We start from the raw sequence: 12,368 nt of genomic DNA on the forward strand, positions 1-12,368 counted from the left end.
TAATATTACCTTCTCATTTCTTGAGACAATAAAGGTCATTTTTCTCTTTAATCTATATGTAGACAATCCAGACAACACTATGCTTAACATCAGGTATCCTCTATCTCCTGTTCCTAAGTTCATCTCTTCAGTTGCTCAATGGTGTAAAGAAATCAATGGCCACAGGTGAGCTTTACCCTACGGACTTACAAAAGGGAATTAGGGTTGAAATTCACCATTTTTTAATGCAGTCTGAGTTAATTTTTTATGTGCTGTTATTGTTGCCCTTATTCCTTATCATGTTCTTACTGGATTCTGGCATTAAAAGTATTGTCAATTAACATAACTTATTTTAGCATTAGTCAAAAATATTTTCAATGAAATGTAAGGCTTGTTACAAGGGAGTTTAGATGGATGTTGTGAATAATTAACTTTTTCCTCAGCAGTATTGTGTACTTAATGAGGAGTCCCTAGTGCTTTAGAGTTGTTAAAATCTTTACTGAGCACACCACTGAGGATGAGGTCAATAGACTTGGTGTTTATCGTCATATTAGCCATCTCCAGAGAACTCTATGCAGAAGGTAAAATCAATTTTTAATATTCTTGATTTCCAAAAATTATAAAGGGAAATTCTAACATTCATTTAACTTAAACTTTTAATACAGCCTTTCATTGTTATGTATCAATTTTAAAGAAAGCATACTTATCAATATGATTTGTTGTGATATTTAGACAGGTTTTTTTTCCTTTGGGCAAAACTATTAAATCATTCTTATTGTAACAATTTATAAAAACAAGCCAAGAAAAGACCTTTATATCTTTATGTTTTGGGGCATAGGAGACCTAGATCTAAATATTTTAAAGGGTATCCAGGCTAACAACCATCATTTAGAAGTTGAATGTTAACCTTAATTCTAATTTCATACTAGAATCCATTCTTACCACAGGAAAGCTTGTGCAATTTTAATTCTCTGCTCATAAAAGGAGAGCTTAGTGTGGGATATTTGAAAAAGAAATAACCATAAATCATCAAGATTTCCAACTCTTGACACTGATTTTTATGCTGATTTACTCATTGGTTGAAGTCATTAAGTAGTGATTAGTAGGAGGACCATATGAGTAATAATGCAAAGAAGGGCACTTTTGAGAGGGGAAGGGGACTTTATTAATAATAGGTGGGACACCAGGTGTAAATCATCACTGTCCAGACAAACTAGTTCCTGTGGGTCTCTAATCATTAGAAATCTTTATAGCCAGAGTGCCTAGTGTTCTAGTGAGGTTAGTGTGAGAGTGAGCAGTCAGTGTGCGACGTGGTCTACTCAGGAGTAACACACTATCACTGTGGGGATGAAAAACCCTGCAGGTCATTGGCTGTCAGCAAGAGCGAATAGCCAAAGTAGGACGCATCAGCAGCCAGGCTTTCTGAATCACCTTAGGAAATTTGTTGAAATAAAGCATCCCATGGATTACAATTTTGCCTTTTGGTTGAATTTTACAACTTGAATTTAGTTGAATTAATTGAATTTTCTACCAAAAGAGTTCTGCAGTTAGAATTATAAGGGTGAAATAAATAGAATTAATCTTACTTGATGCATTTGATTTTCCAGTAAGATAATTTTTTGTGGCTCTCCTTAGCTTTATTTTTTCTGTCTAAATAGGAAAACAGCTGATCTAATTGTCTATTATCTACACCATGAAGACATTGCAATATCCTAGCTAATTTCTAAAAATATTATATGGTTATAATCTTTGACATACACAGAAAAAGTAAGCTGTCTGTGAGGGTGTGTTTTCCTACACATATATATAACAATAACTATATCACACAACTGCAATAGTAGTATAACTCCATTTGGGTTTGTGGACCCAATTCCAATGTGTAAGTATGTGGAAGGGGTTCTTCCCACACACCACCACCAAGCAATTCCCAAATACCAGCAGGGTGTCGGAGAACTCAACTCAATTCTGATGCTATCTGCCTGGAGACAGCACAAGATACCCCAGGTTAAGGGCTCCGTCCTACAAGATTGCCCTCCAGCCCCCACTCCAGACACGGAGGTTCCCACGACCTCCCCTTGGGTTTAATTTGCTAGAGTGGCTCACAGAACTCAGGAAAACACATTTACCAGTTTAGTAAAGGACACAAGTTAACAGCCAGGTGAAGAGACACAGGGCAGGGTCCTAAATAAAGGAGATTCTGTCCTCGTGAAGCCCTGTGCATTCTGGTTCCCCAAGCATAGGAGCTTCTACCCCACTGAGAAGCAGGATCCAAGAGAGAAGAGAGGGGTTCTGTGAGGGCTTCATTGCATAGTCATGATTGACTAAATCATAGACCATTGGTGGGTTCAGCCTCCAAACCCTACCCTTCGGTGGGGTCCAATGTCTCTAATTAATCTGAGAAAACACCCATTTCACGTTTAAGACTGCAGTGTTTTCAGGAACTGTGGGTGAAGACCAAATACACCTGGAAAATATATATTTGGTCATATTGAATGAACAAGTCTGTTTCTCATAACTCATATCACACTGCCTGAGGACAGGGACCGTGCTTTCCCTTATCCCCAGCCAGAAGCTTAGGGGCAAGAATGGAGTTAATTGTACTTAATTATAGCATGCCATGCTCACTGGCCTACGGAAGGGGTGCGAGAACTGGGCTGGCACCGGCATGGGAGCGACGGGGTGACTGCCGACTGATGCATCAGCTGCCAGTTGGGGAGGAGTGGGCCTGCAGGGAAGCCTGCGGGCAACGGTGGCTCCTGCCAGGAGTGAGGCTCACGGCGCAGAGCACGTGGAACGCGAAGGTGGGGGAGGTCGGCTGGAGAAAGGAGGGCCCATCAGAGGGACGCTGCCAGGAGACCCAGAGAGGTGCACAAGGTCTGGGGCGGCTGCCGCCCTGCACCGGCCCAGGGCACCCGTGATGAAGCAGCAGGTGTCACCGCGGTCCCTCGCGTCGCCCCTCTGACTTGGGCACCCAGGGCCATTCTGAGGCCTTGCTGGAGGCTGTGGGGATTTTTGAGGGTTGTGGACTCACCCGTGGCAGGTCATGGGTCCCAGGTGGTTGGTGCTTCGGCAGATGGCGTTCCTGCGCTCTTGGGAGCAGCCTCACTTTGCCCTGTGGAGCCCTGGACCTGCTGCTCGCGGGGCACTTGACGGTGGTGAGAAGCTGGCCACCAGGTGCCCCTTGGCCTCCTTCCTGCGACCCCACACTATCCCCTGCCCAGCTGGCCGCCCAGGTGCTGGGCGAGTGTGCGCTGGTGGTGGACGGGGAGCAGGGCTCCCAAGTATTGAAACAGCAGGTCCAGAGATGTTCTGTGCAGCATGGCGGCTACAGAACAGTGCTGTTCTGTACTTGAAGGTTGCTGAGAGAGTGGGTCTTAAAAGTTCTCATCACAAGAAAAACCATTAAGATGCTGTGTGGTGATGATGTCAGCTAGAATCACTGTGGGGATCATTTCCCAATATGTACATATATTGAATCATTATGTTGTACACCTGAAACTAACATACAAAGATTGTATCTGAATAAAAGAATTCATGAGTAAGTGCAATACTATAAGTAAATACAATATTTACTCATATGTGACTGGCTTCTTTCACTTGGCAATGTTTGTAAGATTCACCATTCAGCATTCATGTTTCCTGACTGTGTAATATTCCATTGTGAGCATAGTCTAAAATGGGTTTACCGTCTCCCCCATTTATGGGCATGTGAATCATTTCCATTTGGAACTGTGTGAACAGGACTGCTATGAATATTCTCTTACATGTCTTGGAGGTGCACAGGTGTATGCTTTTTAATGGGGTTTGTGCATATTCTGCCTTGTGAAATATCACTGAACTATTTTCTCATAAGGGGTTGTGCTAACTTACACTCTCACTTGTACATGTTCCATTTTCTCCACATCTTCAACAATCAGTGAGATTGTCTTTCCTATTTCAGTCATTCTAGTGAATATGTGGTACCATCTCATGGTGGTTTAAATTTGCATTTTCCTGTTGACTAATAAACTGAGTACTTTTTACTAGGTCTCTGACCATTTTAATGTCCTCTTCTGTAAAGGTCTTATTCAAGGTTTTATTTGTTTTTTTTAATTGGTTGTCTTTTTCTTTAAGAAGGCCATTCATTTTGAAATTTCATAGGTTTGCATATCTTAGGAGAGCATCATCTATTTCAAGAACTCTGCTGTTCAGTATGGTGGCCATAGCCACATGTGGCTATTGAAATATGGCTTGTCCAAACTAGCATGTGCTGGAAGTGTAAGCACATGTAAGTTCAGACTCAGTAAGAAAAAAATAATGAAAAATGCTTTTAATACATTGGGTCAAATAAAACCTACTATTAAAATTAACTTCAACTATTCCTTTTTTGTGGCTACTATATGTGGCTAATTACATATGTGGCTTGCATTGTATTTCTATTAGTGAGGGCTGTCTTACAAAGTTAGAGAAAGCTTCCCTGAGTCAATGGCCTGCCCCTTTTTATTATCTGACCATTGGGTGTTGGAGTTGCTAGCAGATAGCAAGTACTTTGATTTAAAAATGTATTATTGCTTGATCACAAATTTCTTGGTTTTAGGTATGTTTTTCAATTTTCAGCTTGATATTTACTCATTTCAGAGAAACCTTGTGGTCTTCCTAATGTGGAAAATGGAAGGATTGCCCAATATTACTATTCTTTTAAAAGTTACTACTTTCCAATGAGCATACACAAAAAATTGTCATTTTCCTGCTTGCCTGGCTACACAACTGAAACTGGGAGACAAGAGGAGCAGACCACATGTGCTGCGGGAGGCTGGTCCCCAGAGCCGAGGTGCTTCAGTAAGTCGGCGGGAGGTGCCAGAATGGTGTGTGTGGCACTCAAATAGATTCGATTGTAAAAGTGTGGCAGGTGGTTAAACCTTTTAGTAGCTAAGAACAAAATTACTGGCCCACTATCTTTTTTACAAAATGAATGCATAATCCTAAATTCTATAAAGTTTCTCATTAAAATGTTTTCAACAATAACCCATGAAAAGGATAAATGATAATCACTGAAATTGTTATTATCAGTTGCAAGGAACAAAGATGTAATTGAGTTACTTAAAGGAATAAGGAACTGATTCAGGTAATTCCACACAAGAATCCGGAAGAATGCTTGACACTGGCCTTAGGAAGAATAAGATTGTTACTCTGTTTTATCATCTGAAAGATTCTTCTCTTGTCTGTATGCCAAATTCTCTCATAATATCTGCTGAAAATGTGTTTTCTCTGAATTTTTAGTTTAAATTTGTGAAAAAGAAGTCTGATAGGCCCATCTCATTATTTCACATCAGGCCACACCATAGACTATTTATTGGCTTCCACTGGGTCAGATGACCTCTGAGTGAAGAATTCCCTAAGCTCTGTTTTGCAGAGTAAGGGGCTTTGGTTGACTCAGGTTCATTTAGAAGAGGAAATGGGTATGGTTGTTGCAATGGTGTATCTAGTAAACATATTCATTTGGGATAATTATCCCTTCCATGACTTAAGGACAGACCATAAATGTAAGTATTGTACTTTAAGTATTAACACAGATCATAGATTGATTCTAGTAAATAAATCTCATAACTAGAGGATAAAAAATAAACACCTCAGATTTATTTACTCTGGTAGATTGGAGGTAAGAGCATTGAAATGGGAGCTAGAAGAGAGCCCAGGAAGTGCCACACAATGGTTAGGGTACAGCCTCTGCAGTCAAACTGCCCACGTGTGAATCCTGCTCTGCCCCTGGCAGTGACTTAAACCTTCAGAGCCTAACTTCCTCCTTTATGAAAGGGGAAAATGCTGCATCAGTGAGATAATCCTTACAAACTGCTTGCCATACAGCAAGTAATAAATATATTTAAACTGCTGTTAATCTTGGGCAAGTCTCTTAACCTTTCTGAATTGGTTTTTTGGGAGAATCTAATAATAGGGCTTAAAGAATAATTGAACTGTATATAATGTTATGATAAATTTATATATTATCCCACTCTGTAAACTCAAAGATTTTGAGTAACATGTCTGTGATTCCATCACAGTCCACATGGACTGGCTGTGAAGTCTTACTGTGCAGTAGATAGTCATTTGCTGAAAAAAATAAATGAACAAAGTTTACACATCAAGATGTCTACAGAAATATTTAAAGCTCCATAAAGTCGGTACGTACTTTTGCTACATGATGTTAAAAATTACCAAACACAGTAGACTTATATTAGGAAGTGAATCCAAAAGAAATTCCTTCTATTTGCTATTAATGACACTTAGTTAGTAGAAGAGTTCTGGGTATATTTTCTAAAAGTAGATGTGGTAGGGTTAGGAATGACTAAAATAAAATTAGTAAATACAAAGAATGTCAGTGTTGAATCAATTTTTAAAAGAAACTTGGTGCAGAACATCTAGGATATTTCCAAAACCAAACTAAATTAAGGAATTGTGGAGTGAAATTTTTTCTATCTTTCTTTCAAATTCCAAGAATAATAAATATTTGCCTTAGTTTTATAACTTAGTAAAACACAAACTTAATTTTATCAAGGTAAGCAAAGAAATATTTTTCCCCTAGGAAAATGCACCAAGCCTGATCTGATAAATGGTTACATCTCTGATGTAAAAATACTGTACAAAATTCAAGAGAGCATGAATTACAGTTGTGCTTCAGGACACAAAACCACGAGTGGGAAGGATGAAGAGGTGGGGCGGTGTCTCGCGAATGGGTGGTCCTCTCAGCCAACCTGCAGGAAGGAACAAGGTATGTGTTTAAAAATCAGGTCATAAAACTGAAGATTAGGACTTGTGAGGTTTACACTTATACTGGTAGGTGTTTTTATTTAATAGAATTAGTTGCAGTGTGTCTGCAAAGGCAGGAAGTGATCATTATATATTTTTTCTTAAATGCTAAGTGTTTCCTTAACCCAAAGGATTCTCAGCTCCCACAACAAACCTACTCTAGCAGTTCCTACTTTATACTAACAGAGAAAAGAACTGGAGTGGAATGAAATGGAAGAGCCTTAATAAACCTGTTTCTTGCAATATATGTAAACTACTATTTCCTTTATTAGGGAAGAATTCAAGATAAGGCACATTATTCTATATTGTAAAACAGTCCCAGATATACTTAAAATAATCCAATAATTTGAAATACATGCTTTGTTAGTGCATTGTTAGCTGTTTAACTTATACAAATCCATGGACGGAGCGTAACAAAAAAATGTTACTACACAACCTTCAGCTGAATTATGCCTTTAGTCAAGTTTACACTAGACTAGACTTTTAGAACAGAAAACTGGTGGAGTTAAGATAGAGGCATATATGAAGGGACCGGAGGCACAAGGGCTAATGACTGCCTCTCTGTTTTGGCAGGGTTGATGCCACAATATATTCTTAGGAGTTTGTAAAAATACATTTGAGATTTCTTTTGAATATTTGAGGTTCCGTGGTAAGTTCATAAAGTAAATATTGTCAATTTTTTTAGAAACGTGCCTGGCACCTGAATTATATCACGGAAATTATTCCACAACAGAGAAAATATTCAGAGTGAAGGACAAGGTGCGATATGAATGTGCTACAGGCTATTACACGGCCGGAGGGCAGACGGCGGAGGAGGCTGAGTGCCTCCCGTTTGGATGGTCCCTCACGCCCAAGTGTGCCAGTAGGTTCTCATTCGAAAGACGATGTTTCCACTCTGAAAACTTCTCTTACGGAATGTGTATAAGTCATTATGCTCCAGTTTCTGCACCTTTTTGCTTCTGGTTTTAATTATGTCACTAGTAGGCTTTGATCACTTAAAGCCTTCAAACAGGAAAAATTCCTTTTAGCTCAATTAAATTAAAATAAGCCTAATTGCATTTAATGAATATATAAATGGACACTTTTTGTTATGTTTAACAAAATAAGGCAAATTTACTAATTTCTGTTCAGATATGGATGGCATGTCAGTAGTAGCTGAATTTTGTCCTAACAGGAAAAATAACACTTCCTTGTACTTTTATTTTTTCTTTCATTTTTAGAATTAACTTGCTCTTCTTTAAGATTAATAGAAAATGGTTATTTTCATCCTATAAAGCAAACCTATGAAGAAGGAGATGTAGTTCAGTTTTTCTGTCATGAAAATTATTATCTAAGTGGATCTGATTTAATTCAGTGCTATGACTTCGGCTGGTACCCAGAATCTCCTATATGTGAAGGTAATTTTAGAAATTTCACGTTCATACAAATAACGTATCATGTCTTAATTAATTCCAATGAAAAAAATTTCCCTGATGATACCTAATTCTTGGCCTGAGTAATATTTTTTTAAAGAAATATTGTCTTTTAAGTCAATGCTGTTTTCAGCTATCTTTAATACATGTAACCTGAAGAAAGATTAAGTTTTGCATTAATTTGTAGAGTGGATATATCTTTTAAACTGTCTTATTGTAAATTTAACTCTTACTATAACAAATAACTTCTTATTGGGAAATTACTAGATCCAGCTTTGTGAGGGTACTTTCATATTTGGCCACATATTTCCTAATGTGAAAATACAATCTTCAAAATAGTGGAGTAAAGAGCAGAAACCCCAACAGACTATTACCCAGAGTGAAAATGAAGACCGAGTTCATCTCCTACGAGCTGGGTGTGGTTAAGTGCCTATCCTGAGTGTGTTCACACCGGTAGTATGATGGCCTGTAGAAGACGCTGATTCCACAGTCATTCAAATATCCTTACAGTGAGATACGAAGGAGTCCTAGTCTAGCAGAGGAGATAGATTTAAAGAAGTAATTGATTCAACCTGACAAAGGGCATAACAAAGTCCGGTGTTCGAGCAAACATTAAAGGCTTGGATTGGTGTGGAGGCAGGTAATGCTCAAAGAGGTGAGGGGCAGCATCTGGACGAGGCTCTAAAAGAAAACAGGAGTCTGAGGATTGGAAGCGGAGAGTTTTATGGGTTTGACAGCCTCTTTGTTTTCTGTAACACAGAAAATAATGTCATTAGTGACACGCAGGAGAAAGACAGGAAAGTGGAATTTGGGAGAGCGTGGTGAACATTTGAAATAAGCTCTGAGGGGAATCAAAGCAGGAATTGACCAGGAGTGTGCAATGGGCCTGCCTGGCACTGCCGTCATCCTTTAAAGTCACTGAACATCAGTTACAATGTTTCCCTGATTTTCCAGTCATGCTCAAGAGCCCTGGGTCTAACAGTAAAGCGGAAGATTATTAGCCAATTGTCTGTAACAAGTTATTTCAAAAACAAATAGCAGACCTAGTTACTGTTATTCCACACCCCACCCATCCAAAGTAGTCAGCCTGCCAGTGCGCCTGTGATTTTCTCTAGTAAGTAGTCATTATGCTAGATAGGCGGTGCTGCAGGCTGAATAATGGCTCCCTCTGCCCCCAAATATGTCCATTCCCTAACCCCTGGAGGCAGAAACTGTTACCTTAAGTAGCAAGAGGGGCCTTGCGGATGTGACCTTGAAGGATTTGATGTAGGAATAATGCCTGGGATTATCCGTGCAGGCCCTAAGTGTCACCACAGGCATCCTTGTAATGGGAGGCAGAGGGAGATTTGAAGGGGTTACATGCCAAAGAATGCAGGCAGCCCCCAGAGCTTGAAAAGGCAAAGAAGCCTGTTCTCTCCTAAGGCCACCAGAAGGATGCAGATTCCTGACATCCTTATTTTAGCCCAGTGAAACTGATTCTGAACCTCTGGCTTCCAGAATTCTAAGAGAATAGATGTGTGCTATTTTAAGCTACTAAATGTGATGATTTGTCACAACAGCAACAGGAAATTACTGCATCAAAATTTTAGAGTAGTTAGGAGGAGAATACTTTATTTAATTCAGAGGGACATGGGTTCAAGACCAGATTTGCCACTTACTTTATAATTTGCTTATTTTGGAAGTTTCAGCTTCCTTATCTATAACATGGGAGAAATAATAACCCCAACGTTATAAAGTCATTTTAGGATTAAAGGAGATCGTGAATGCTGTTTGTGCTGCTGTTTCAGTTTTCTTTGGTGCATAACAATGCTGCTCCAAACCAAGCAGCTGGGAACAGCACACTTGTATGATTGCACGGTTTCTGCAGGTCTGTGTCTGGGTGCGGCTTACTGGGCCCTCTGCACCCCAGTCTAACTACGCTGCCATCCAGGTCCCAGCGGGACTGTCTCAGCGGGGACAGACCTGCTTGCAGACATATGTGGGGGTTGGCAGCCTTTAGGACTTTGCCGGCCGCTCACCTGAGGGCCACAGCTTTTCCCTGGCCATCAGCTATAGGCAGCCCTCTGCCCCTCGCCGTGTGGAAGCTCACAGTATGGCAGCTTGCTTTTTTCAAAATCAGACTCTCTTGAAGAGAGCCTCAGCACGAATGGCCTGCTGACAGCACGTGGCATAATCCTGTGCACATAACCTCCTAGTCCCAGCATCTCTGCTGTGTTCTGTGGTCAGAAGCAAGTCACACAGGAGTGCTCATAGGCAGCGGATCAGGAGATGGGGACGAGGGCTCAGCACAACAAACATGCTCATCAAACCTTCCCTAAACGTGACCGAATATGCTGACATTTTTTCTTAAGGAAGAAGAAATCGATGTCCTTCTCCACCTCTGCCTCCAAACTCCAAAACTCAAACGTACTCGACAGCATATCGCCATGGAGAAATCATTCACATAGAATGTGGACTTAATTTTGAAATACAGGGATCAGAAGAAATACGTTGTGAAAATGGAAAATGGACAGAGCCTCCGAAATGCATTGGTTAGCAACGCCTCGAGTAAGTTTTACCTGAAATAAAATCTGTATGTGTGGCTAAATGGTCTTTTGTCTTTAAATTGTCCTTTTCCAGAAGAAAAGGATAAGATAGCCTGTGAGGACCCACCCTTGGTTGAGAACGGTGCCCCAACGTCATCTGCTACCATTCATTACAGTGGGGATAAAGTGGCATATGGGTGTGGAAGTGGCTATCATCTCCGTGGATCTGAAGAAATCACTTGCACACGTGGAAAATGGACACTCCCCCCTGAGTGTGTCGGTATGTATGCTACCTTAGAATCGGTAGCTAAACCTATTATATGCGATTTCCACTTTTCTTGTATCCACATACCTACAGCAAGAGACCACTGCTTAGCAGAGCTAGAAACATATTGGTGCCACACCTACTCGGCTGCTTTTAGTGTGCACGAGGTGATCTGTAGGATTTAAGTCAACATAAAGAATTGGGAAACTAAGACAATTTCTTGAATGTACCTTAGTGCCAGTCACTGCTACCTGACTTGTTTGGCACTGTGACTTCTGAGCTTTATGACCGCACATGAATGAGGATGTGCTTCAAGAAGTGCACAAGGGTGCGTTGGATCAGGCGTCTGCATGACCACCACCTCCCTGCTCCCCGCGCGTCCGTCCTACCAGGTTAGGGCAGAGCCCTTAGTTCTGGTGTTGGGCCGGTCCCGCTCACATCGCTTCTGCGTCTGGGCATTCCAGGCCCTCCAGGTTCTGAGACCTGTCCCTGGTCTTTTGTTTTCCTGAAGGGCACCAGCAGGCTGCGTTATTACACCTGGTTCAGGTCCTGGAGAAGTCTCCACAAACATGTTTTCCTAAGATATTTATTGCATAAGAGAAAATTTAGATGCAAATGAAATTAGCAGAGTGAGAGAAAGACTCTAAAGAGAGAGAGAAAGTGGAAATTTGCATCCATGGGTTGACTGAGATCTGAGATGAAGTAGAGTAAGGAGGAAAAAAATAAAAGTGGATAATGACAAAGGACAGTTTTAGAACTGACCATAATCTTTTTAGGTGAAAGACCATTGTTTACCTTTCTTCACATTTTAAGAATACCTATATCATGATTCCTTCACAAGCAAGAAAACTGAAAATGTGCATACTTGTTCTTAGGTAAGACATTTGCTATTTATTCTTGCTTAGTAAATTTAAAAAATATTTGAACTGAATAACATTTCTCTCATTCCTGCTGAATTTAGAAATAAAATTATGTTAAATTATATAATACATATATTGAGGTACAATAGAATGGGTAGCTATATCATTATGTTGTTATAAGTTCATATTAATTTTAAATAACATTTTTTCAGAAAATAATGAGAATTGTAAGCCTCCACCTGATGTAATAAATGGGGCTGTTGTTGATGGGTTACTCACAAGCTACACGACAGGATCCTCAGTGGAATATAGATGTGATGAATATTACTTATTGAAGGGAGCAAAAATATCTCATTGTGAACAAGGAAAATGGTCACCCCCACCCGTTTGCTTAGGTAAGACAGAGAACACATTGAATTTAAAAAGTCTTTTTCTCAGTTTTGTTGAGACACAACTGATACATATCATTGTGTAAATATAAGGTATACACTGTGATAATTTGATACATGTATATACCGTGAGACAATCACCACAATATGGTTAG

General features: G+C 40.0%; 1 protein-coding gene across 1 annotated transcript in view; it reads left to right on the forward strand.

Moving 5' to 3' along the window:
- Positions 1–453: 453 nt before the first annotated feature.
- LOC130679907 (coagulation factor XIII B chain-like) overlaps positions 454–12,368 on the forward strand; it is a 37,812-nt gene continuing 25,897 nt past the window's right edge. The window contains exons 1-8 of the mRNA XM_057489507.1: positions 454–560; positions 4,597–4,797; positions 6,539–6,724; positions 7,448–7,624; positions 7,983–8,159; positions 10,526–10,705; positions 10,794–10,979; positions 12,037–12,219. Coding sequence (XP_057345490.1) covers positions 497–560; positions 4,597–4,797; positions 6,539–6,724; positions 7,448–7,624; positions 7,983–8,159; positions 10,526–10,705; positions 10,794–10,979; positions 12,037–12,219 — 1,354 coding nt within the window. The 5' untranslated portion in view covers positions 454–496. The remainder of the gene's footprint in view (positions 561–4,596; positions 4,798–6,538; positions 6,725–7,447; positions 7,625–7,982; positions 8,160–10,525; positions 10,706–10,793; positions 10,980–12,036; positions 12,220–12,368) is intronic.

The sequence above is a fragment of the Manis pentadactyla genome, chromosome 12, assembly GCF_030020395.1.
Source record: "Manis pentadactyla isolate mManPen7 chromosome 12, mManPen7.hap1, whole genome shotgun sequence".
Lineage (NCBI taxonomy): Eukaryota > Metazoa > Chordata > Mammalia > Pholidota > Manidae > Manis > Manis pentadactyla.